This window comes from Carettochelys insculpta, chromosome 12 (assembly GCF_033958435.1).
Source record: "Carettochelys insculpta isolate YL-2023 chromosome 12, ASM3395843v1, whole genome shotgun sequence".
NCBI lineage: Eukaryota > Metazoa > Chordata > Testudines > Carettochelyidae > Carettochelys > Carettochelys insculpta.
In genome coordinates, this window is record NC_134148.1 from 28,808,300 (window position 1) to 28,834,118 (window position 25,819).

The following is a 25,819-nucleotide window of genomic DNA, read 5'->3' on the forward strand; positions in this document are numbered from 1 at the left end:
GTCAGCGTTGTTGTTTCACTAATTACTATGATTGCGCCCTCTGCATTTGAACTTGTGGCAGCACTAGAGATGTATCACCCTAGAACCACTCTTCGCTTTCAGCTTGCCAGGTACAGGACCTATTCAGGATAGAAAGCAATTATTGGTTGATTTTCTTGGTGGGAGGGAAGAAACGGACTGATGACACATTTTACTTCAGCCAATGTACGACATGAATTAAAAGTCTTTAGACAAACCGTGCTGGGTGATTGTGTCCCATACACAATGCTTGTTGTTTGCAGGGTTCTCGTTTTATACCTGGGAAACCTCTACAGTTTAATCATTGCTCTGTTGGATAAAGTGGACAGCATGAGTATCACTGTAAGTGTTGGTGGTGGTGTTATCCTGCGTCTTAAAACTAGCTAACAAGACACACAGAACTCATATGAGAGCATATTTAAAGACCAAAATCAATTTGTTTGGTATCAAAATATACCTATTTAAGCATCATGGCACCTGGGGGCGATGCGTGGGAGGCATGCCTCAAGTGCTGTGGGTTGGAGGGGCAAGGTGCTGGTCAGCAGCTGGTGGGGCCAGAGTCCTGGGTGTCCAGGTAAACTAGTGGGGGAGCTGGTGTCTGCAACAGGGGTCTGGGCTCCCTGCACTCACCAGCAGCAGCAGGGGATACAGAGTGATGTGGCCCCAGCCTGCTCTGATATCTCAGTGCATAGCTTGGGGGAGCGGTGGGACTGCTCTGCACTCATCTGCACAAAGCAGAGCAACACAGCCGGCAGAGCAGAGAGAGCTGGGGCTGTGCTGCTCTGTTTCTCTTGCCACTGCCCGTGTGGGGACAACCCCAGCTGCCAGCACTGCCCCCTCCCAGCCACGCTAGTCCACTGAGCCGCATTGGTTGGGGAAAGAGGCAGGGCAGGGGCGGGGAAGGTGGGAAGAGGCAGGGAGAGGGTGGAACAGGGGCAGGGAAAGACAGGGCCTGAGGTGGAATGGGGTTGTCCCTGCCCTTCCCTGTGCTGAGGGTGCATGTCATGTGGCTGGTGCCACCCCATTTCACCCCTCCCCAGTTGCCACTGGTTAAACTCTGATCGGAAGATCTATAATGGTATTCATTTACAAATCTTGGCAGTCTGCTAGAAATGCAGATCCATCGGGGTACTGATAAATAAGAAATGGTTCTGTGCATCATTTAATGACTTTGATAAAATAGGCCAGCATTGTAGGCCACATATTTCAGCCTTGTCTATAATAAGCTTCCAGTTTGGTGCCTGTAACGCTAGCTTGTCATTTGCACATACAAATCAGAAATATCCCTCATTGCCTAACTTGTCCATGAAATTACATGGCATTAAAAGGTGCTTTGGTAATTTTGGATGGATGGACATCTGCACAGTTCTGCTGGCAGAGGGAGACCATTGCTGAAAACATGGTAATTAGATAAACTCCTGTTTCATTCTTTCAGGAAGCCAAAGCTAACAGCAGTGAAAGTAACGGGATCGATTCCACCACCTTCCTAGCCACCAGAACTGTTCCTGAAGAAGACAACTTACCTACAACTGTCCCGAATATAAGAATGAGGAGAAATAGCACAATGGATCTGGACAAGAGTCATCCTCAGAACTATACCATACCTTTCGTGCTGGTTAACAAGAGCACATCTTATCCCCACAACGTACAAAGTCAGAAGGATCAGTGCTGGGAAACCTATGTTGGTCAGGTAAGAAAAGTAATAATAATAAGAAGAAAAATAAACCAAATATGCCCTCTCCCCTCCAGGCTGGAGGAACAGCAACGCAGGCGAGCACTCACCTGGCAGCCTCCACCTCCGTTGCACCCATTGCCCCTGTGCCCCCCAGAAGCTGCACCAGCTAAGCTCACCAATCCCCTGCCCCCTCCATCATCCTACCTACCTCCTAGACCTCAACCTTTGTACTCCATTGCATTCTCGCCCCCACCTTCCACCCAGAGCTGTGCATCCCCATCAGCCCCCTCCTGCACACTGAACCACTCACCTTGGCACCAACCCAGAGCCCAGTGGGATCCCCACAAAATCTACGAGCCCTGTGGCCCCAGATGAGTTAATCTAGCCCTAGGAGGAGGCCTTGAGCCTCAGTGTCCCCTCACCCCATGGGGCTGGAGTGTGAGGGAAAACATGGTACCCCAAGCCACACAAGTGAGGTGAGTGTGTCTCTTTTATCTGCTTCTCAGTCAGGGGCCACCTCAGAGAGGGTTTTTCTATCCTCCTCCTCCTCACTTTGGGGACAGGTCAGTGAGGGTTTTTTTTCTTTTTTCTTTTTTTTGCTTCTCACTTGTGTGTGACCCCCAAGTAATTTTCTGTGGGTCAGTGGGCCCTAACCCAGGAAAGTTTCCGCAGCCCTATCTTACAGCAGAGGTGTGCAAAGTGGGGGGACATGCCCCCTCGGGGGAGGCATGATATTTCAAAAGGGGGTGCAGCATGATTAGCTGTTGGCTGGCAGGCTCATCCATCTCATTAAAAAGGTTGATATGTTTCTGTCTTTATGTATATGCATTCACATTTAAATACAGTACTGAGTAATACACTTTTACATTCTACATACTTATTTTCTTACACTTCCCAACAGGGGTTTGGTTTGGTTTCTTTTTTTTTTTTTTTCATATGAACATAGCTGAAATTTTCATCAGTTTCGATTATGTTAGACAGGTTGGGGGGGCAGCTAATTGCAGGGACAAAAAGTGGGGCCCAACATAAGAAGTGTGTTCACCCCATCTTAGAGGAATAAGAGAGTTATTTAGAACTGGGTGACATTTTTAAAAAATGTATTTATGGAGCAGAATTGTTTGGGGCTGGAGTTTTCTTTTTTAATTATGTGTTTGAATTGTGTTTTTTTAAAGACTGTGAAAGTCCAATGAACCTAGTATAGCCATTCATAAATGTAATGCATAATAATAAATAGATCCAGTGTGTTTCTTTCAGAGCACTGTGATCTTAACTTTAACAGGCTATGCTCTTGGAATTAAGAGGCAGTATTACTCAGCACTAATCAAACACATTAAAAATAATCACGTATAATAAATCTAGAAGCAGAGAAGAAGTGAAAAATCCTGTTACTTCATAAAGATAACTTTTCAAAACAGACCAACTGAGTCATTAAAGAGAACATTCTAATCCACTGTGACTGGTACTTTATCTGATGCAAGCAATGAGCGAGCCTAATGAACAGTGGCACCAGATGTTTGCCTTTCCTGGAATCAAAATGTGTAAAGCAACATTAAAGCAAGAAAAACTAATTGAAGGGAACATTATACATTCTGTGTATGTTACATCAGGATTGCAAGCCTGAGTCAAGTCAAACATATCCAGAGGTTTATCTGCATCCTTTGCTTTGAACATAATTCAATAGTTTGGCACAAACCTCTGTTGCAGGAAATGCTGAAGCTGTCAATTATCGACATGCTTTTCACAGTGGCAAGCATTCTGCTGATAGACTTCTTCCGCGGACTCTTTGTCCGATACTTAAGTGATTGCTGGTGCTGGGATCTGGAAAGCAAGTTTGTAAGTATAGGCTTTTACTTTAATACAATCATTCTGAAATAAGGGGAGGTAAATTGGACAGACTGAGCTACTTCTGTGAGCTGGGAATCACATCCTGAGTTCAAAGTGCAGGGGGGCAACAGCTTCTGTGGGACCCCAGGCAAGTGTGTGGGGACCCCAGTTTTTCACTTCTGGTCAGGGTGGGGTCTCCGGCAGAAGGGGCAGGGCCAGGGCAACCAGCCTTCATTGGCAACCGGATCACAGCTATGGGCCCCCATGTCAGCCCTGAGAGCTGCATGGTTCAGTGCTCCAGTGGCAATTTAAAGGGGACTGGGGCTCCAGCTGCCACTGCTGCCATAGTGCCACTTTGAATGGCCTGGCCATGGGGCAGCGGTCCCTTCTCCCTGCCCTCCATTGGCAGGCCTAAGAATGTAAGAAGGCCAAATTTAAATTGGAAGGCACAGAGCAAACTGTGAGATTACTTCCAGTTTCCTACCAGCTGTGGCCAACACAGACTCCCACGTCTCGCTCATAATAAGATCAGTCTCTTAGTCCAAGATGACCAATAGATGGGGTTTTTGAACATGGAGAGAGTGGGTGGCTTCTAACCTCCTCTCCAGCTATGAAAATGCCCCATGAGATATCGAATGAGGCAAGACGTAATAATTGTAAGTACACAATTCCTAAAAACAAAGATTGCAGCAGGCAGTGTTTAGGTAGGGAGCAGCTGTTGCAAGGAAATCTTGACATGCAATCTTGTCTTTAGCAGCTAATTTAAAGAGTGGCATGTCTCCACGCTCAGACGTAGGTATGACTATATCCTTCCTGCATTATCAAAGTGCAATACTGTACACTGGAGATTTCAGGGTGTAATCTACTCCATGAATTTACACAGGCTAGTGTTTTAAATAGTAGATATAAAAATACTGAAATAAGTTGTTCACCGTTCATTCTATTTCTTGTAGCCAGAATATGGAGAATTCAAAATTGCAGAAAATGTGCTACATTTGGTCTACAACCAAGGAATGATTTGGTATGTAATAGGCCTTATGGCTAAGGGGTGAAAATATTGTCTAATATAAGCATTTGTTTTCCTTGGTTAGTTACACAGATAATTTATTACCTTCCCCTCAAACTCACCACTTATCCAAACAGGAGTTTAGGAGAGGAACACTGCATGATTAACAGTATCTCAAGGATACAAGATGACAAGCTATTTAGAACTACTTTTACAATTTATTGTATCAAAATTGATGTCAACATTGATATCAAAGCTGATGACTTTGAGTTACATATTTCATTCCAGGATGGGAGCCTTCTTTTCACCCTGCCTCCCAGCCTTCAATGTTCTGAAGCTGATTGGCCTTATGTACCTGAGGAGCTGGGCTGTGTTAACGTGTAATGTACCACATCAGCAGGTCTTCAGAGCTTCAAGGTTAGTTCAAATGCAAACAGTCTTCAGTGCAGGGAGAAGAAACATATTATCTGACTGTAAATGAAATGAGTAGCCTTGAATGCTGGAAACAGATAGGAAAATTAAATTTAATATATTAACTTTGAGGCTTTTAGCAAAAATCTGTAAAGGGAAAATGTAGTTAGTGATGAGAGGGAGGTAGAAAGCAGCATTGTATTGGACAGAATTAACACATGAAAAGGCATCACAAGGCTATAAAGGGAGCTGTGTAGCTTGGGATTTGTGACTGTTTATATTGGGAAACTTTCACTTCCAGGTCATGGGGTCAAAATCAATAGTGACTGACAGTTATTATTGACTGCCTATTAGGGTGTGAATGAGGCCCTGTAGGAATAAATCATATGAAGCAGTGTTTCTCAATCTTTTTTTTAATAAAGAACTCCTTTAACAAACATTTTAAGTACCCCCTTTTTAAAAACATAAAATTAGAAGTACCCGTAGTACCTACAGTTTTCACACACACCCCTCCAGTATGCAGGGCTCAGCTCACTCCCACCAGCAGACCACCTCCGCACCAGCCTTCCTTCTGCTGGGTGCATGTAGCTGCCCCGGCATACGCTCTCCAGCCACCGCCACGGCTGGGTTAGTCCTGGGGGCAGGTTTGGAGCTGAGGCAGGTTAATCCTGAGATAGGGGGTTGGGGTTGAGAGAGGTTAAGCCTGGGGATGGGGAAGCGGGTTTGCAGGATGGAGAGGTAAACCTTGGGGATGGGGGGCAGATTTGGGGATTAAGGGCTGAGGCAGGTAAAGCCTGGAGATGGGGGGCAGGTTTGGGGGGCTAAGAGGAGTGGAACCTGAGAATGGGGTTCTACAAAATTCCTTCAGCAGTCTGACCCTTGTTACATTTTTTTCTCAAGAATACCTCAATTTCTTCCCAAAGGGTAAATAAGGATTTTTTTTTCAATGTTCAAAACATGTCAAAAATAACATGTTCTTAAGGTCTAAAGATAAATGAAGATCCAAACCTTAATATTTATTTTTTGGACAGCACTCTGAAGCCACCTCAGTTTTTTGCACTGTTCATACAATAAATAGTTATCTGGCTGAGTCAGTGATACTTGGAGAGCAGAGAAAAAAGAACTGTGTTCATTAAGAATCTGCACAAAACCAGTTTGTACAGACCGCCCAGGTTTACTTCCTGAACAGGAACCAATATTGGTGTTTCAGAAGTGTTACTCTTGCATAGGCAGGTTGATGTGGGTTTGTACCCTGTATGTTGCCTCTGGTTCTCTGTATCATTAATACAACATGAAAAACATTATCTTTTCTTGCAGATCTAATAACTTCTACTTGGCTATGTTGCTGTTTATGTTGTTCTTATGCATGTTACCCACAATTTTTGCTATTGCCCGATATAAGCCATCTTTAAGCTGTGGTCCATTCAGGTAAGTTGCTCTGATGTCATAACTGTAGCGATCTGTTAGCTCCCTTGGGTTTACTGACAAAACCAGTTATGTATTATGTCCACAGGACCTCAGTTTAAAATTTGCTTTAAATATTTCATTACTTTCTGGCTGAAGGTTCTAAAAATCACATCTCTAAAAATCCCTTCATAGATCTTTAGGCGCACAATGTGAGCATTCAGTTTTAGCCTTAAGTGCTTGGCTCTTCAGAGAGTTTTTTAAAATACTTTTTTCAGAAGACCAAGCCTGATCTAAAATCAGCAGCCAGGTAAGATAACCCAGCCCCAGGGTCATCTACCCTCCCCCGACATACACTGTACCCTAACCCCCACTCCCAGCCCCCCTCCCTGCCTCCTGTACCCAACACCCTAGCCTGAGCCTCTCATGAACTCTGATGCCTTGCTCTGGGCTGCTGACATCCCCAGCACGCTACCCTGACTTCTGCACCCACACACATTGCAACCCCCTGCCCTGAGGCCCTGATTCCTGCACCTCCATGTCTCTAGCACCCTGTCCTAACTTATGTACCTTCTACACACTCCAGTCTCATACCCTGAACCCCTTATATACCCCAGCCCTGACTCCTGCAACCCCACATCCCCAGCCCACTGTCCTGAGCCTCCCACACGCCATCCCATCATTTTTTCTGGAGTATTTCTAATTGACTCAGATTTGTTTAGCATCTTAAAGCTCAGCTATGTGTAGATAATATATGCACTAGGATGTGCTCACTAGCTTGAGTTGTTAGCAAGGACAATACTTCAAGAGTAGTATTAATTTTCTTTTTATTTGATTTCATATTAAATAAACATTGAAAGCATTGCTCCTTCTTAATTATCCCTTATTTTAATATATTTTCTTCCACACTTATGGACTGTTTATATTTATGACTAGGTTTTTCTTCATACTGGTGGTGCACGTCTATGCACTACCTCAGTATTGGTGTTGCACATAAGCAATTTTAACCAGCCCAAAAGAAAATACAGCAAATCCAAGTATGGAAAATCTTATCAGGAACGCTGCTCCCCTGCCCTGCATGCCATCAGGAGAGCCCAAGAGCGTATGCTGGGCTGGGGGCAATTAGGAAAGCCCTGGTTGCACAGCAGGGCAGGTAGGAAGAAAGAGAAGGAAGCAGCAGGGTCTCCCATGTGCATGGCTGTGGCCACTGGCAGCAAGGATGCTGCGAGAGAGAGGCAGGGCCAAGCTGGCTGAAGGAGGAGCAGGGGGGCAGGGCCAGCTGGAGAGCCAGGAGTTGGGGGGAGAAGAGCAGGGCGCACTGCATGGAGGGTAAGTCCACATTTACAGAAAAAGCACACCCCTCCCAGAAATTCCTATGTACGGGCTTGAGTTCAGATCGGAAATGGTGTTTAACTATTGGAATATACAATAGCATCTGACCCAAGTCTTTTGGTGTGCTTTATCAGCTGCAAACATGTTGTCATTATCTGTATACTAGAAAATTCACGTCATAATCTAAAAATGGATCAATCCCAATCAATTTGCCCCTTGAGTTCAGTGGAGCTCAAGTAGTCGTAATGATCTTGCCTACAAATATGCTTCATTCAGTGCAATATTACTTTCAAATGATAAATGTGGAAAACTTTCTTAGATTCTATTTAACTTTTTCCCCCTTAGTGGACAAGAGAAAATATATGATATTGTGTCTGAAACAATTAAGACTGATTTCCCTGTGTGGTTCAACACAGTGATTAATTACATCAGCAGCCCTGTAGTTGTCCTGCCTGCATTGTTACTACTGTTGTAAGTATTTTCCTTTTCATAGTGATATTACTCTGCACCAGTATATCTGTAAACAGTTGAACCTTAATAGTGGGAGAAAAATATTATTGTGTGACAGTAATTTTATAAAACTGATTGGAGAAGTCTTGTTGGATGTATGAATTAGGGGCAGTTGGGAGAGGGAGTCCTTTTAAACATTCAATGATATGATATGGCCATTTGATTTTCAGATTCACATGAGCCAATCTATATTAGTCTTTAATTTAAGCAGCCAGACCTGGCACAGTAGTGTGTTATGGATCAGCAAAGGCAAGTAGGGAGAGTGAAGTGTTTAGAGACAGCTGACAGTCCTCGCCAGCCCCCCTGAAATACTGGATTTGCACTCCCCGTGTTCAGTGAAGATATTACATGCCAGTGGCATAATCATGGGTGGGACAGAGTGGGCTGTGGCTCATCCACTTATCCACCCTGTCTCTGATTAACTCCAGCCTTAGCGCCTGTCCAGCCCAGCTGCGCCCACCCAGCCTGCTTCAGATGTATGGGGTGGGGCTGGGGACTTGTTCAGCTCCTCCCACCCAGTGCAGTTGGTGGAAAGTGGCATTGGTGCTTGGGGCTTGTAAGCCCCCAACCCTGCTCCCTAACAGGGCCCAAGGCCTCTGCAGCCCTGACCCTGGCTTTTTGGCAGGAGTGCCAAGTGGGTGGAGTGAGCCAAATGCCCCATCCCTGCCCCAGGGGCCCCCTTCCAGGCAAGAGTGTTGGCTGGGTATAGCGGGACAAGCGTCTTGACCCCACACTCCCGAGCAGCAGCACTGGGTGGGAACAACAGGGCAGATTTCTGGGCCCTGCTCCAGAGATCCAGCTCTCTGACAGGAGTGCTGGGTAGAGCAGGGTAAGCCCCAGGCTGCTCTTCAAGGGACACTGGGCCCCAGGGAAGCCCCTGAGCAGTGTGTCCATCCCATCCCACCCTCTCCAGGGCTGCTTGGTGGGAGGCGGCCCAGTCTCTTCTGGTCCCCTCCCCCCATCATTGCCCACACAAGTGTCCCCTTATGGCTATGTCACTGTTACATGCTGTTAAAACTTGGTCTAATAATAATTTCCAGACCCCTGTTTCTCTCTCGGGAGCGCATCAGAAACCAGTCTTCTGGTTATCTTTGGTCAGTAGTCCAGTATATGATGGCATACAAGGCTCAGTCTGTCATCTACGGAAGCTTCTCTATCATCTTGATTACTGACAGGATAAATCAATTATCAAGGCCTGCTCTCATGTGTTAATTTAATATAACTTCCTGCAGTCTCTCCAGTCCTTTCCACCCAACTCCTTGAATAACCACATCTGGGAGTTGATATTTATTTTGAGCTGTTTGAAAGATACATCATTTTCACAAACTATCATTCAGACCATATTTTCTCCTTTATATTCATTGGCTATGTTCTTTCCTATGATCAGGCCTGGCAAAAAATTAACTTGTTCTCTTCATTTGAGCCAGGCAGATGGTCATTGCTCGAATTAATAAACTCTCCATTGTTCCCTTAAAGATCCTTTGTACCTTAGTTCCATCATTTGTTTTGTTTCCTGTTTCCACCTAACATCCTCTTTTGATTTAGTTCTGTGTAATCAGGCAGGATAACAGCAAGCTGGTAAACAGAAGTGTATATGATAATCATACCTTCCTCCCCACAGCAAGCCACATTCTCCACAAAGGGCAAGACAGGTGTTGAAAAGAGAAATAGCTATGCAACAGGAAACTCTTCACAATGTGCAGAAGTGTTATATCATACTCAGTTGTATTGTGTATCAAATATACAGCGCTATTCAGTTTCGTATAAAAACAAGCAGTCCTGTAGCACCTTAAAGACTAACAAATTTATTTATTAGATAATGAGCTTCTGTGGGTAAGACCCATTTCATCAGATCAGGAGCAGATAAAGTGGGTCTTACCCACGGAAGCTCATTACCTAATAAAGAAATTTGTTAGTCTTTAAGGTGCTACAGAACTGCTTGTTTTTGTGAAGCTAGGCTATGTTTACACTGTGCATGACTTACTTGACTTAAACTCTTGTTCTACAAGTGGAGCATAGGTCATCTACAAGTCTCCTCCACCTCACTCTGTCTCGAGAAGAAACGTGTAGCTGACCCCAGGAATACCCCAGCTGTTGTCCTTCAGACTCAGTAGATCTTCTCCTCTTTGTCCAAGGTCTTCCTCTTTTGCATTTTCCTTGTAGGTTCCATGTGAGAGCTTGACAGACTATGCTGGATGATGGTTTTCTGAGAGTGTGGCCTAGCCATCTCCACTTTCCTCTCTTGATTTCAATGTCAAATGGTTCTTCTCCTGCTCTGTTCCAAAGCTCCTCATTTGTAACCAAGTCTTGCCATTTAAAGTGAAGGAAGTACCTCAGGCATCTGTTTATGAATGTCTGTAGCTTGTGATTTGAAGACTTTTTACTATGCCAGGTCTCGCATCCATGCAAGGGCGCACTCTTCACATTTGTGCTGAAGATCCACAATTTCGTCTTTGCAGATATTATCTGTGAACTCCGTATATGACAAAGACTCTTATATGTAGTTGTTGCTTTCTCTATCCTGGCACAGATATCTTTGTCTGTTCCTCCATCTCTGCTGATAATGCTCCCGAATTAGGTCAATTGCTCCACATCTTCCAGGTTATCCCCTCCCCCACCACCTTTACACCATGCCCCTACCTCAAAATAAGATACCTAATTTGCACTATGCAAATTGTGTATCTTATTTTGAGTCAATTTCAAATTAGACTATTTCATGCTTTGGCGCCGTCTACCCAGTGCCAAAATTTCAAAATACTGCGCTATTTCGGGGCACCCCTTACTCCTCCCACAATGAGAGGATGAGAGATGCTGAAATAATGCACCTGGTATTTCGAAAAATATTTTTAAATACCAGGCGTGTTTCCTAGACATGGAGTAGCTATTCTGGGATACCATGGTATCCCAAAATAGCTCTCCAGTATAAACATAGCCCTCCAGACTAACACAGCTACTCCTCTCAGTCAGTTTTATATGTTGTCCTCAAAGCTGCAGCTGCATTCTACTGATCTCCAGAAAAAAACTTAGTTTTGAAAGCTAAACACACACCACCCATGTAGCTGGGGGCCTTTCAAAAGGACCCCCTGATTTCAAAAGCCCCTTCTTCCCAAAACCAAATGGGAAGGGGCTTTTGAAATCAGGGTCCCTTCGAAACCCCCGGCTACAAGGGCGGCATGTGTTTTGAAAGCATCACTTTCAAGTCACACATAGCTGCCATTATGCTAATGAGGTGTTGCATGTTTCATGTATGTAGTACAATAGAGTATCACAGTTATAAACACATCCAAAAAGGAGGATGTTTGCAACTCTAAAATGTTCATAACTCTGAACAAAACATTACTGTTGTTCTTTCAAAAGTTTGCAGTTGAACATTGACTAAATACAGCTTTGAAACTTTACTGTGAAGAAAAATGCTGCTTTCTCTGTATAATTTTTAGAACTGCAGTACTGTATGGTATGTGCTACTGTTGTGTATTTGTTTTTGCTGCTGCCTGATTGTGTATTTCCAGTTCCAAATTAGGTGTTTGATTGACTGGTCAGTTCATAACTCTTTGTAACTCTGGGTTCTGTTGTATACAGAATGAAGATCCAGCTTCAGAGCTGGTGTGACTCAGTCAGTGTAGATCCATCTGCCCCAAATATGATAAATGAGTGGGAACGGTTTTTGCATGTCCAAATACACGTGCACAATAGAAATGTTTGTTGACAATTTAATTTTTAATGTCCCCTATCTGTTAAGCTGTAAAACGCCAAAAAACTGATTAATTGACCTTCAAAAAGCGTGTTTGACCTTTGCATCTCTGTCCCAGTGCACAGGACAATACTGGAGATGAATTAAAATTATATTCCATTTCTGTGACACATGAGGCTTTCTGAAAGAAAACTGCGAGGAATGTTTCAGATGCGATTCATAGATCTCTTTGTTCCTCTCTTTTAGCATGTTAATTTATTACCTGCAGAGTATTGCAAGGTCATTAAAATTCACCAACAGTCAACTGAGAATGCAGATCCAAACTGTAAGTACAGATTGAAAGCATATATTTCAGACTTCTTGGTGGCCTTTCACAAAGCACTAACTTCAACTAAAATTCTAAAGTTACTTTCTGTGTTTTGTAATAAAACTAAGCTTATATTCATACCCCTTATTTGCTAACTCATTTGCATTCTAATATACAAATTACAAGTTATTCATAACAAACTACCAGTTATTCATTCATATACATATAAAAACGTTTTCAGGAAAGAATTGAAGACAAGAAAAAGGTGGTTCAGATGGCAGTAGGTAAGTTATGAACTTTTGTAAATACATCTATAAATAAAGCATTTGGCCAGTTCCTGTCATACTGATCTCTCATATGCACAGTAGATACAAATAAAAAATATATTTGTGCTCTGTGTAAACCCACCACTTCTAGTGTCAGCTTTAGAATTAGCCTAGCATTGACTGTATTTTTATGAGTTGATTATGCTATGAGGAAATTAATATACATTTTACTGCTGATAATGAGCAAATTGTATATCTCGCTAACACTTAAAGACTGCAGGTTATCTAATCAAATTAAAATCATAGGGCTGGATTCTGATATCATTTACACTAGTGTCAATCTGTAGTAACTCACCGATTTCAATGGAATTTCTGTTGATTAACACTGATGTAATGAGAGAAGAATGCAGCATATGTAGTGTAATCATGTAAGGATAAATGCATCTCAGACAGTTTGAACCTCTCTTGTCCAATACCCTCTGGACCTGTCCAATACCCTCTGGACCTGACCAATGCCAGACAAGAGAATTTGCCAAACCACGGAAGATCCATGTTGTCTAGCCCATTATCCACACTTCCACTGCTCAGTGGGCTCTTAGAAGACATTTAGGGGTAAATTACAGCTAAATAACGACACAGAACACTGGGAGCCAGGACTGAGGGCTGTAAACAAACTATATGAAGCCACAGGAAACTTGCCACACCCCACAATAAGTGGTCATCCAGCTAACTAAAATCATGCTGGATTATGGATGTTGCCAGATGAGAGAGTTCTGGATTAGAGAGGTTCAACTAAGCCCAGACAAGCATAACAATTTAAATCTAGATGGATTGTTCAGTTTCACCTTCATTTACTAATTACTATCAAAACAAAAAGCAGTCAAGTAGCACTTTAAAGACTAGCAAAATAGTTTATTAGGTGAGCTTTCGTGGGACAGACCCACTCTTCAGACCGAAGAAGTGGGTCTGTCCCACGAGAGCTCACCTAATAAACTATTTTGCTAGTCTTTAAAGTGCTACTTGACTGCTTTTTGTTTTGATAGTGTATAGACTAGCACGGCTTCCTCTCTGTTACTATTTACTAATTACTGTGTGAGAATGCTGATCTGTTCAAGCCTCTGCCTTCATGAAATCCCTCATTAAAAATAATTTCTGATGGGGCTAACGGAGGCATAAGTGGTGATTATATGCACAGGTGGAAAAAGCACCCAAAAAGTTACTTGGGTAAAAGTACAGCTACTTTCACTTCTGGATATTTGAGGATGATCAAGATGAAACGTGTGCTTACTTTTACTCAAGTAGTTTTTCAGAGGGTCACCGATAACTTGTACTTAAGTGCAACCCCCCACCAGCAACTGTACTTTTACTCAAGTAACTTTTGGGGTACTGTTTTCCACCTCTTACATTCTATTTGTTAGAGCAAGAAGTAGGAATGTGTATTGTCACAATAGTATTCTATATGTAATATAAAATATTGTATACAGTAATATTTTACAAATTATAGTACAGTAAATTACACCAGTATAGTTTTGGCAGTTGGGGTGGGGGAAGAAACAAATTCATCTTCTGGCATTGGTGTATGCAACTGTCATAGAAGTTGACAGAAGCTTTGCCTCCTAATATAAGATCTAAATGTTGTGTACTTGCTGTTGATAGTAGTACAATATAAGCTCAGACTGGCTGCAAATGCCCAGTTGGATTCTTTTATCATAATACCTCATTTCATGGATTTGATGTGTAAGTTACACTTATTTTGCCCACCTACTGACTCCCAAATCCGTGCAAGTTACAATACTTTTGCCACTTTCAACAATTTTCTGATCAGCAAACACCTGATGTAGGAGAAAGAAAGAGTCTGAACCCTAAACCAAAGTAAGCAAGAATTACACTGAGTAACCGGCAGGCCCTGTCAAAATCAGATGTTTGTCTACAAGTCAGTATCTGAGACATGAACTTGGCCCTAGTACTTCTAGGAGTGCTAAAATGCATGGAACACATAGATACATTCCACCAGGACAGTACAAAGATAACCCAGCCTAGCACATGATAAAATAACAAAAATGATGAACAGTGATATTTTGTCTGAAACATCAGGAGTGGAAGCCTGATAACAGGCGATTCCCATCACCACACCATCTCAGTGCTCCATCCCCACTGTTGGTTTCCACTGAATTTGCTCAGAGGATTCCATGGGAGTGAAGCTGTAGTTGAGCCAATGAGTTTTCCTTCTTAAAGGCTGGACAGCTGCACTAACAATCCTGTGCTTTTTCCAGCCAGAATCCAAAATCTTGAGGGAAATGACAAAAGACCGGAGCAGGAGAGTGACCTTATCAGTCGGGAGTCTTCAGCTCGTTCATCAACACCCCGAAAGAATGGCAGTGTCTTGAATTTTGAATCTCCAGTAAGCAAAGGCAGCAGAATACAAACAATCTCACAATCTGTACCCCAAGCAGATGTTACTAGGCCAGCAAATAAAAGTCCGGCAACTCCAACCCACTTAACATCAACTCCTAGCATGCAGAAACGTAGAACTGAGCGAGCTGCAAACAGGTGAGGCTGAAATGGAATGTATTTCAAGATTTCCATGAAGTACCTGTTTTCAGTTTCAAATGTGTGCATCCAAATTAACTCTGTCATGAATAATATTTTTTAAGCAGCTTTGCTCACAGGAACTTTTAGGCTATTATGAAATGGTAGTAATCACCTCTGGGTATCAGAATGGTTTATAGTACTTTTGAAACATAGATATAGTTTAGAACAGTATTTCTTAAACTTTTTGAGACCGCAGAACACCAAACAATAATATTTTTTATCCAGAACACCAATGAAAATTTTCTTCAAAAAAATTGTTGTCACACCCTCTCCCCCCCACAGAAAAACCCATCATATACTGCAAAACCAAAATGAATTAATTTAATCAATATCAGAAAGGTAGCTGAGTTAGTCTGCATCTTCAAAAACAACAAGGATTCCTGTGGCACCTTATAGCCTAACAGATATTTTGGAGCATAAACTTTCGTGGGCAAAGACCCACGTCAGCAGATGCCCACGAAAGCTTATGCTCCAAAATATCTGTTAGTCTATAAAGGTGCCACAGGACTTCTTGTAAGTCAATCAGGTATCATAACAATGAAGAAGTAACATTGTATTTGTTTTTAATAACAGAAATTATAAACCATCAATCTATGATATCAAAAAAGTGACAGACACTCTTGGCACATCTGCAAATTGTTCATGGAACACCAGAGTTCCATAGAACACAGTTTAAGAAACACTGTTGTAGCAAGTTTGTACATCTGTTTACAGTAAAGATAAAACCCTCCACATTACACTGCATTAAAAAGCCACTCAGATAGCATAGTCTTTCTTACATTTGTCAAATTCATGAAGAGGCGAAGCAATGTGTCAGAGGATTTTCTAAGCCTCAAGGAATATTGACTGAGTTACATATTTTAGATGGCTTTGTGGTCAAGCCACTGGATTGTTGCTTAGGAGGAGTGAGCTGGATTTCTCGCTTTGCAACAACTTCTGTGACCTTGGGCAAGTGACTTAGGACCAGGTTATGAGCCACAGTCACACTGGAGAGAATTTTGTCACATATGTAGGACTTTTTTATACAAGTAAGGTATTCACAAACTATACTTAAACCTCTGTGCCTCAGTTTACCCATTTGTTTAAAAATGTGTTGACTAGTTAGCATCATTGCAAGACTACTGTGGAAATAAATATGCTAATTCTTTCTTTAAGGTATTCAAGTGTTGTGCATGGAAGTGCAAGTGAGCTCTGTAAAACAAAGCCTTATCCTCCTTTCAAGAAGCATGTTGAAGATGTTCATTCTGAGCCTCTCTTTAGGAAAGGTATCCGACAAGTAAGCCCAGATGCTCGGGGGACCAGGGCTCCCGCTTTTGTGGGACGCAAAGTGCCCACCACAAGGTATTTTATTGTTAACGAACATGACTCCCGCAAAAAGCTTCTCCGTTCCACTTCCCGGCTCCCACGGCATTTCAGAATGGAGGAGTCAGGAGACATAGTTGAATTATACCCCAGGAACATCAGAAGATATGTGGTTCGAACACCACACAGGACATACTCCCCTCACTTTAGTGAAGAGGAGGAGGAATTAAGGAGAGAGTTAATAAACAGATCCTACCGTCCACGCTCACTCTCGGATCTTCGCCCAGCTCCACGATTTTACATCGGTGAACGTGTTGACAGTCAAGTCCTTACTGGCAAGGATCTAACCAAAGTGCACTACAAGTCCTGGGACAACGGCTTTGAGCTAGAACAAGATAGGCCCCCACATTCTGAGAAAAGGTCACACATGAAGCATGTGGCTGTTGATCAGCACTATCCAGAGCATCACGGGAAACCTAAATCCAGGCATAAGCTTGACCAATCTCTAACTGAGTCGGATTCTATTTCCATTTCCAGCAGTGATCAGCAAACCAGCAGTAATGATCAGTACATCCAGGTCATTCATAGTAAGGAGAAATATCTGAAATCTGGGGCAAAACTTACCAGAAAGAAATCAAAGACCAATATTGACCTAAGCATGTCCACATCTAATGAACTGGTATGTTCCAATGTCTAAGCAAGTGACTTTTGGGCTGCCCTCAGGGCCACAGATGACAGAATATAGTCTTCTGAACTACAGTGTATGCAATAGCTTGAAGTGCATAAAGTATTATTTAGCTCTGTTAAATGTTACTATACGGAGTTTAGCATCACATCACAGATGTGTTACAAAATATTTCAACCGTATTGCTTATTACAGTAAAAATATGTTGTAAAATATGTACTTTGGGCACTAGGAATAATTAAACGCATGCCAAAAAAAAAGTGAAGTGAGGTTTATTTGCCTTCTTCCAGCTCTCAAAGATGCCTGTGCATGCTATACCCAGACACAACTGAAGAGGCCAGAGCCGAGCAGGTCTATGTTAACCTAGGACGGATACACAGAAAAACAAGCAGTCTGTAGCACTTTAAAGACTCACTATTTTATTTATGGTGTAAGAGCCACTTAAATCCGATGAAGTTGGTCTTACCCACAAAAGCTCATCACCCAATAAAGAAAATTGTTAGTCTTTAAGGTGCAACAGGACTGCTTGTTTTTTGTGAAGCTACAGTCTTGGGCGGCCAACCCACAGCTTTTCAGCCACATGCAGCTCTCTGACTAATTAAATGTGGCCCCTCCTTGGAGCTGCACACTGGGAGTTCCATCCGCTGCTCTGCACACGTGCCCCAGTGGTTGGTGGGAGAAGCACGTGGCAACAGTGGCAGCGCTGGTGGCTCCAATGAGTCGCTGACATCAAGTTTAAACCACTGGGTTACAGCAGGAGGCTGGGGGTGGCTGGGCCTGGAAGAGGGGAGGGGCATTGTGTTATAGTGGTGAGGCTGGAGGTGCCTGGCTTTGTGGTGGGGCGGGATATTGGGTTACAGCAGGAGGATGGGGGTGCCTGGCTTTGGAGAGGTGTGGGTTATTGGGTTATAGTGAGGGTGCTTGGCTGTGGACTAGGGAGAGGGCACTGAACCACAGATTATCTATCTATTAGATCTATGTATACAGATAAAAATAAATGTATAACACGTCTCTTTGCAGTCTATTCACGTGGCTCTCTGCACTCCATCCGTGACTCTTAGTTCCAAGACACAGGCTTGAGTCAGAGAACCACAGAATACTCCACAATATAGTATTGGATGTGATTCATAACCAAAGATTATAGCATGTTGGATACTTAGTTCTCCTGCAGTTTTCTGGTGGAAATGACCACACAAAAGGAAATTAATTAATTTTTCATTTCCTAGAAGGTGCTTGGCTAGTGATATTCTCTCACTGGAAAATTCTCTCTCAAAGTGCTGTTCAAAAATGTGGGATATTTTGGTGGAAAAATTAATGCACTGGTTATTTATCCAGCATAATAAATGAGAATTCAGAGAAACCAAATATCTAGGTATCCATTTCTACAATTCTCAACATGCATTCATTTGCTCAAAAGAAAACCAGCATACTTGATGAATTATTTTAATTGACATGCCCCATTTGTCACATACATGACAAAAGCTAAATATGAGTCAAAAGTGTGATGCTGTTGCAAAAAAAGCAAACATGATTCTGGGATGCATTAACAGGAGTGTTGACAGCAAGATACGAGAAGTCATTCTTTTGCACTACTCAGTGTTCATTAGGCCTCAGTTGGAGTATACTGTCCCTTTCTGGGCACCCCATTTTAAGAAAGATGTGGAGAAATTGGAGAAGGTCCGCAGATGAGCAACAAGAAAGATTAAAGGTCTAGAGAACGTGAGCTGTGAGGGAAGACCAAAGAACTGAGCTTGTTTAGTTTAGAAAAGAGAAGATTTAGAGAGGACATGCTAGTGGTTTTCAAGAACCTCAAAGAGGGTTACCAGGAGAAGGTAGAAAAATTGTTCTTGGCCTCTGAGGATAGGACAAGGAGCAATGGGCTTAAACTGCAGCAATGGAGGTTTAGATTAGACATTAGGGGTGTGTCTACACTAGGAACTAACTTCAAAGTTAGGCACTACTTTGAGGTAGCCAGCAGAGTGTCTAAGCACATTTTCCCTTACTTTGAAATTAACTTCAAAGCAGGGGGCCCAACTTCAAAGTCCTGACTCCATTTCCTGAGAATGGAGTAATGCCCTACTTCCAAGTTTAACTTCCAAGTAGGGTGTATGTAGTTGCTCAGCTTCGAAGTTGCACTTCAAAGTAAGCAGCTTCGAAGTTATTTTTTGTAGCACAGGCACAGCCTAGGAAAAACTTCCTGTCAGGGTGGGTAAACACCGGAATAACTTTCCTAGGGAGGTTGTGGAATCTCCATCGCCAGAGATATTTAAGAGTAGGTTAGACAGACACCTCTCAGGGATGGTCTCGATGGTGTTTGGTCCTGCCAGGAGGGCAGGGAGCTGGACTCAATAGCCTCTTGAGGTCCCTTCCAGTTCTAGTGCTCCATGACCCTATCCCTGGGCGCAGCGGCCGTGTTTCTGCTGATGCGCGCGCGCATTTTGCACCAGGGGGCGTTGCAAGGCAGGGCGTTGCGCTGGGGCTGCCAGAGGAGGCGGGGCGGAGAGGCAGCCTCCCGGGCTCAGCTGCGCGGCGCAGGGACGATGCCGGCTTGGCGCGGGCCGCCTGGGGAGCGCAGCCCGCGCGCCGGGGAGGCCGGCCCAGGCTAGTCCCCGCCCTTCCCAGCCACCGGGCGAGTGGGAGGTGCTGGCTGGGCTCCTCCTGCCGCCGGCCATGACTTACCGGGAACTGTCCGCCTCGCTGGCGGACACCGTGCAGCGCTACCGCGCGGACCCGAGCGGCTGGCGGAACTGCAAGCACACGGTGAGCGGGCGGGGCCGGACTCCGTAGCCAGGCTCCCGGCTTCCCTTCCTGCCCCGTGTCCTGAGCCTCCCGGGGTGGGGGGAGAGCCGGTCCCTGCTGGCCTGCGAGTAGGCGGGGTTAGATCCCCTGCCAGCCCCCGGGAGAGGTCAAACCGGCCGGTGCTGCGGTGTCCCACTGCTGCTCTCTGTGCGCCCTTCCCGGGGAGCCCGTCCGCTGGTGTGGAGGCGGCCGTGGGGCGCTCGGCCCCTGCAGAGCAGGGCTCGACCTTATTGCTTCTGACTCCTGGCAAAGGACTAGCAGCTAACAATGATCGTGACTTTTGTCGTGGCAGCTTCTTTATACAGCCTGTTCTGCTGCTAACTGATAGCTTAGGGCCGCCGAGGTCGGAAATGTAGTTACAGTCTTGGGCTGTTATTACATTTTATTTGACAGTTATTTACATGAGCCAGTCACCACTGACGACAGAGATTTATTAACCTTGCTAATTGTCGCCTGAAGTCTGAGGGTTGTCTTCACTTATTTTGCTTTTGCTAGAATGAAGTTTCAATTTACTGGAGACCATCAACCGAGTTTTCTGGCAACATGTAAGTAAGTATGTGAGTTCCAGAATTATGGACCACTTATCTGTAACTAAAGTTCAAGGAGCAGCAGGAAAAAGCAAATGTCATTCTAGTTTCGTGTTTGTTTTTCTTCCAGATACAAAGGCAATGGAATTCTCTCTGCAAGTCCTGAGACTGTCTGGGAGTGCTTAAAACCAGTAGCTGGTGGACTCAGAACGAAGTGGGACCAAAATGTGAAAGACTTTGAGATAATTGAAACAATTAGTGATGTAAGTTTCAAGAAGATGGTGGGGGTATTGTTGAATTCCTGTCACAGCACTCTTAAAAAAATCTGAAAAATATTTCAGCACTATTTCTTACTATATAGAAAATTACATGGTAAAAATAAAATATGCACTTGGGGTGCCAGAAATAATTAAACCCGGGCAAAAGTATGTTAGGTGAGGTTTCAGTGAGAGCAAAAATGGACTTTTATATTTTCAATCACATTTTAGTGCCTATGTCTTACAGAGTATACATAACCAGACATTTACAAGATCCTAAAGAAAGAATTGCAGCTTAATGTGTGTTCCTCATCCACAGTCTTAAATCATTTTATTAAAATTTGGTCATCAGAAATTGTTTTGCTTTGAACAAGCTGTGCACAATTGTTTTACGTTGATTATGTAAATCAAATATGTTTTAATGTGTTTGCAAGTATTTAACTTTGTACTCTCTTTCAGGGAAGAGTTATAGCCTATTGGCTAAACAGTACACATTTTATAACCCTTTTAATTTCATAACTGAGTCTAGAATCATATTGTTTTATCATGTTAGCTCTCCGAAGTATTCATAATATTTTTAACAATAGTTATTGGTAATAAAAGTTAATCTTAAACAACTAAAATACTAAAATTTGTGTTTACATAATGAAGGGGTTTATCTCCTCCCAGCACATGCAAAGTCATTTATATATTTAACTCATGGCCTTTAGTGCAGTTGCCTGCTAGTCTTTTGTCATCACAGCATTGAACTCATCGTGCCTTTCTTCAGTACCTAAGTATTCCAGCCGAGCACAGAGGATATTTAGTTGAATTTCAGAGCTCTTTACTTTTGTCAGCTTGTGAGAATCTTCAGGTTACAGATTGCTGGACTGAGGTTCACGCTCACTGAGCAACATCTGTAATCCAGCCTAATTTTAGTTAGCCAGATGATTGCTTATCATGGGTGTGGCCAAGTTTCCCATAGTCCCATGAAGCTTGTTTATAGCCACCAGTCCTGATTTACAGGCTACGGTTACACTGCTGTACTCTGTCAGCAGAAGTCACTGTCTGAAGAGATTTCCCGACAAATCTTCGGTCAGCAGAGTGCAGCAATACACAAGAGGCAATCGGGAGAGCACTCCGCTCTGTCAGCAGAGTGGCCAGACTGCCTGACTGCTCTCTCGACAAAACAGGCACCAGAAAGTGCAGCAGACAGGGCTGCTCATTGTTCTGGATGCCCTGTCTGTCAAGAGAAGGCCCGCCCACAGAGTGTCCACGCAGCTTTTTTTGTCAACCAAATCTGTCGACGGAAGCATTATGCCCAGTGTCTGAGAGGCAGAACGCTGCTGACAAAAGTGCTGAGTTTTGTCAACAAACTGCTGACAAAACGCATTTTGTGTGTGCACAGTCCATGAGTTTTTTGACAAAACTGAGGTTTTGTTGGCAAAACTCTCTAGTGTAAGTGTAGCCACAGTGTTCTGTGCTGTTACTTAGTGGCAATTTACCCCTAAATGTCTTCTGAGAGCCCAGTAAACAGAGGAGGAGTTGGTAATGGTGCTAGACAATATTGACCTTCTGTTGTTTGGAAAATTCTCTTGTTTGGCGCCAGTCAGGTCCCAAGGGTGCTGGATTAGGGAGGTTCAACTTGTACTTAAATGAAAATATGTTTGTATACTGCTTATGATAGTCTTCCATTCTGTATTTATAGACTTGTCCAGCTTCTATTACATTCACCATCGTGGTGGAGCACATTTTGCATACTGTCTTGACAACAAGGGAACTGTTTTAAATTTCCTTGTGGGATAACAAGTTGTTCACCACGTTTGATGCAACAATGCTATTAAGTCTCTGAAATTGGAGTTTATAAATAAGTACATTTATGGGTATAGCTATGGGTGACTGTCTTCTTAGAGAGCCTTGTGTCGCTTGTTCTTTTCGTGTTGTACCCACTTCCCTTCATTGCATTTTTCCCATCAAAATGCTCCTGGATCAAGGATCTGAGGGTACATCTTTACTTACCAGAAGATCATGGGGGTGGTCGATCTGCCAGGGTTTGATTTAGTGTACCTAGTGAAGCCACCGTCCACCAACACCTCCACCGTCGACCCTGGTATTCCTTACTGTTGCAAGGAATAAAGGATGTTGACGGGAGACCATTGACTTCCCTCTGTGGATGTACCGTAAATTGAGTTTTCCTGCCACATCGACTCCAGCTACACAATTCACATTGCTGGATTTGCGCATCTTAAATTGATATTTCACTGTAGTGTACACCTGGCCTTAGTTGGAAAATTTCTTCATGCTGAGTAGCATGCTACTGTATAGATCAGTGTAATTGAAATAAATGTCAAGTAGGCATGATAAAAGATATCACAATCTGGCACCAATTGCATTGGAGCACATCGCTGCATTTGTATGTACATCTGTAGTGATTTAACCCTGTTTTTATTTTTTTAGACAATCTCAATATGCAGAACTGTTACCCCACCAGCCTTCATGAAGATTATTTCTCCAAGAGATTTTGTAGATTTGGTTCTAATCAAGCACTATGAAGATGGGACAATAGCATCTACTGGTAAAACAGTTAAACTCACAATCCATTTATATTATGTTTATTTTCTGTTAGCAGAGAGTTAGTGAATATAACTGAATTTTTGTCAGGATATACTCTTCTGTTTTTCAAAATATATGTACATGTTTATTGGAGGTACAGTAAAAATCTTTGTCAGAAGATGGTTACTCAATAGTTATTAGCAAGTATTAGTGTTCAACTACATCATTATTTCCATATAGAATAACAGCAATATTTATACTTGCCTCCAGTCAGTGATTATGGTGCCCTGTTTGGATCAACAGGCAGGAATCTCTCTCTATAGATATGTGCAGTGAGCCTGTAACTGTGCAAAAGGCTGAGAGAGGAATATCTTTATGAAATGCATGTATCTTACTTTTAGGCTAGTTCTACACTAGGGGCAGGAGAGTCAATGTCAGACTAAGGCTGGAGTTATGTACTAGGTGAATAGTGTAACTGCAGTTAACATACCTTAGACCATGGGCATCCAACCTTTTGGCTTGCCTGGGCCGCATTGAGTGAAGATAGTCTTGGGCCATGTACAAAATATATAATATAGTTCATGTATATAAATCACATAATAATGTTAAAAGTTTACGATCTTGTGGGGCCGCATTACTAGCTGTCCAGGGCTGCATGAGGTTGGACACGCCTGCTTTAGACTGAGTTACTGCAGCATCTCCACTGCTGGGGGTTGATGGGAGAAACTCTCCTGTCCCCCAGTGAATCTCGTTCCAATAAAGGACTGGAGTCAACAAGAGTGTGATCAGCAGTCAATTTAGCAGGTCTTTAATAGACCTGCTAAATTGAACCCTAGGGGATCCATCCTCGCAGCCCCAATCTTCCAGTAAGTGTAGGCAAGGCCTTAAATTAGTGTGTGGGGAATTCAAGTTACTGTCCAAACACCCTGGTGCCATAATACTGTATAAGCCCAATAAAAGTGTTTGAAGTGCCTTGATAAACAATCCATGCCTGTAGTAATCATTCCTATAGTGCATGCAGAACTCCAATATGTAGATTTGGTGCCAAGAGGGAATACTACAATCACCATGCATAAGCCCAGGCCAAAGACCCTCAGCCTCCAGAATCTCTGACTAGCTATCACTGTAAATGCTTCTCAGCTGGTGGTCTTTATCGTGGTAGAAAACTTTTATTATATTATTTTTTTCTTATAGCAACCCATGTGGAACATGAACTCTGTCCTCCCCATCCCAGTTATGTGAGGGGGTTTAATTATCCCTGTGGATCTTTCTGTATACCTGTTCCAGGGTAAGAACACATCTCTTTGAATATTACAGCTGTTTTGTGTATTAATGCACAAGATTCAACAGCAACAGCCAGAGGGTTCTCTGGTTTATATCCGGTTGCGGCTGATAGACGTTGTCATTAAAACTAAGTGATGTTCAGTGCCCTAGGTTAAATGAGTGTCTTTCTGTAATGTTAGCAGACATCTGTTCGGAAATTGACAAAAGGAGATTATCATTAGGGGGATATCATGGTTTGCATTCTTAGCTGAGAATCTGATTGAGTAAAGCACATAAACCTGTGCTTAACTTTAAGAACAGTGCGTGAGTAATCCCACTGACTTCAGTGAGGCAATGCACATGCTTGAAATTCAGCATATACTCGTAAGTGCTCTGCTGAATCAGAGCCTAAATTAATTCAGAAATTGACTATCCTTTCCTTGCAGGGATAGGTAAGGGCAGTAATCAGGAAGTTTGCTTTGTGCCTGCTGTATGAAAAATGCATAGAAATATTTATCCACAGCTAGCACATAACCAAATGTAAGGAATCTTATAAAGTCCTTAATGTATTACACTTCTGGTTGTATGATAACTTGCACTGATGTATTGTTTTCTCAGGGAACCAGGCAAGACCCAAGTCCTCACTTTCTTTCAGACTGATCTGGGTGGCTATCTTCCCCAGACTGTTGTGGATTCATTCTTTCCAAGCAGCATGGCTGGATTTTACAGTAATCTGATCAAAGCTGTGAAGACAGTGAAAACTTGACTGGCATTTCCTCACAGGAAATCTGAGTCTCATTGCTGAGACCTGGAAGGGAGGATAAGAAATGCTTTTATTGGTGGCATAACAGATCAGATTGAGCTGAAAATGGAATAAATGATGGGATCAGAAGCTGATTTACAGTGCCTTTCTAACACTATGGATACATAGGAAACCTGAAGTGGAAGGATTTCTTGTCTCAGTCAATTTTTAATATGGGATTTATTATTTTTACCTGTCTTTATATAACAATGCACTAATTACGATACAATATTCTGTGACTGTGAAAATAAGTGACATTAGACTAGCACAGGGATTCCCAACCTATGGGTTGTGACCCAAACATGGGTCACCATTAGATATTCTGAGGGTCACCAGCGGGGTGGTTCCAGGCCACGTGTGGCTTCCACTGCTGCTGCCTCCTCCATCTCTCAGTCCCTGCCCTGCCATGCTGAAATGAAACTCAATTGAGTTAATAGCCGGCAGCAGGTATCCGACTGTTTAAACCAATTAAATTGAGTCCAATTTCAGCACAGCAGGGCAGGGAACTGCTCACCCTGCAGGGCGGGGGAAGGAGTAGGAGGGTTGTGGGGAGCTGTGCAGAGGAGGCGATGGCAGCCCAGCAAAGAAGCGGGAGGCAGCAGCGGCAGTGCATGGA

General features: G+C 43.1%; 2 protein-coding genes across 2 annotated transcripts in view; both read left to right on the forward strand.

Moving 5' to 3' along the window:
- Positions 1-17,257, forward strand: part of TMC3 (transmembrane channel like 3) — a 32,096-nt gene extending 14,839 nt beyond the window's left edge. Inside the window, exons 10-21 of the mRNA XM_075007202.1 lie at positions 1-110; positions 282-360; positions 1,454-1,708; positions 3,398-3,526; positions 4,471-4,538; positions 4,812-4,940; positions 6,252-6,362; positions 8,016-8,141; positions 12,118-12,196; positions 12,420-12,462; positions 14,718-14,994; positions 16,192-17,257. Of these exons, the coding sequence (XP_074863303.1) occupies positions 1-110; positions 282-360; positions 1,454-1,708; positions 3,398-3,526; positions 4,471-4,538; positions 4,812-4,940; positions 6,252-6,362; positions 8,016-8,141; positions 12,118-12,196; positions 12,420-12,462; positions 14,718-14,994; positions 16,192-17,035 (2,250 nt within the window). The 3' untranslated portion in view covers positions 17,036-17,257. The remainder of the gene's footprint in view (positions 111-281; positions 361-1,453; positions 1,709-3,397; positions 3,527-4,470; positions 4,539-4,811; positions 4,941-6,251; positions 6,363-8,015; positions 8,142-12,117; positions 12,197-12,419; positions 12,463-14,717; positions 14,995-16,191) is intronic.
- A 2,276-nt stretch (positions 17,258-19,533) lies between these two features.
- STARD5 (StAR related lipid transfer domain containing 5) lies at positions 19,534-25,293 on the forward strand. The gene is made up of 6 exons (XM_075006804.1): positions 19,534-19,783; positions 20,318-20,367; positions 20,480-20,612; positions 23,043-23,160; positions 24,333-24,426; positions 25,020-25,293. Exons 1-6 carry the CDS (start codon positions 19,694-19,696, stop codon positions 25,165-25,167), a joined length of 633 nt encoding a protein of 210 aa, XP_074862905.1. The 5' UTR covers positions 19,534-19,693; the 3' UTR covers positions 25,168-25,293.
- The last annotated feature ends 526 nt before the right edge of the window (positions 25,294-25,819 follow it).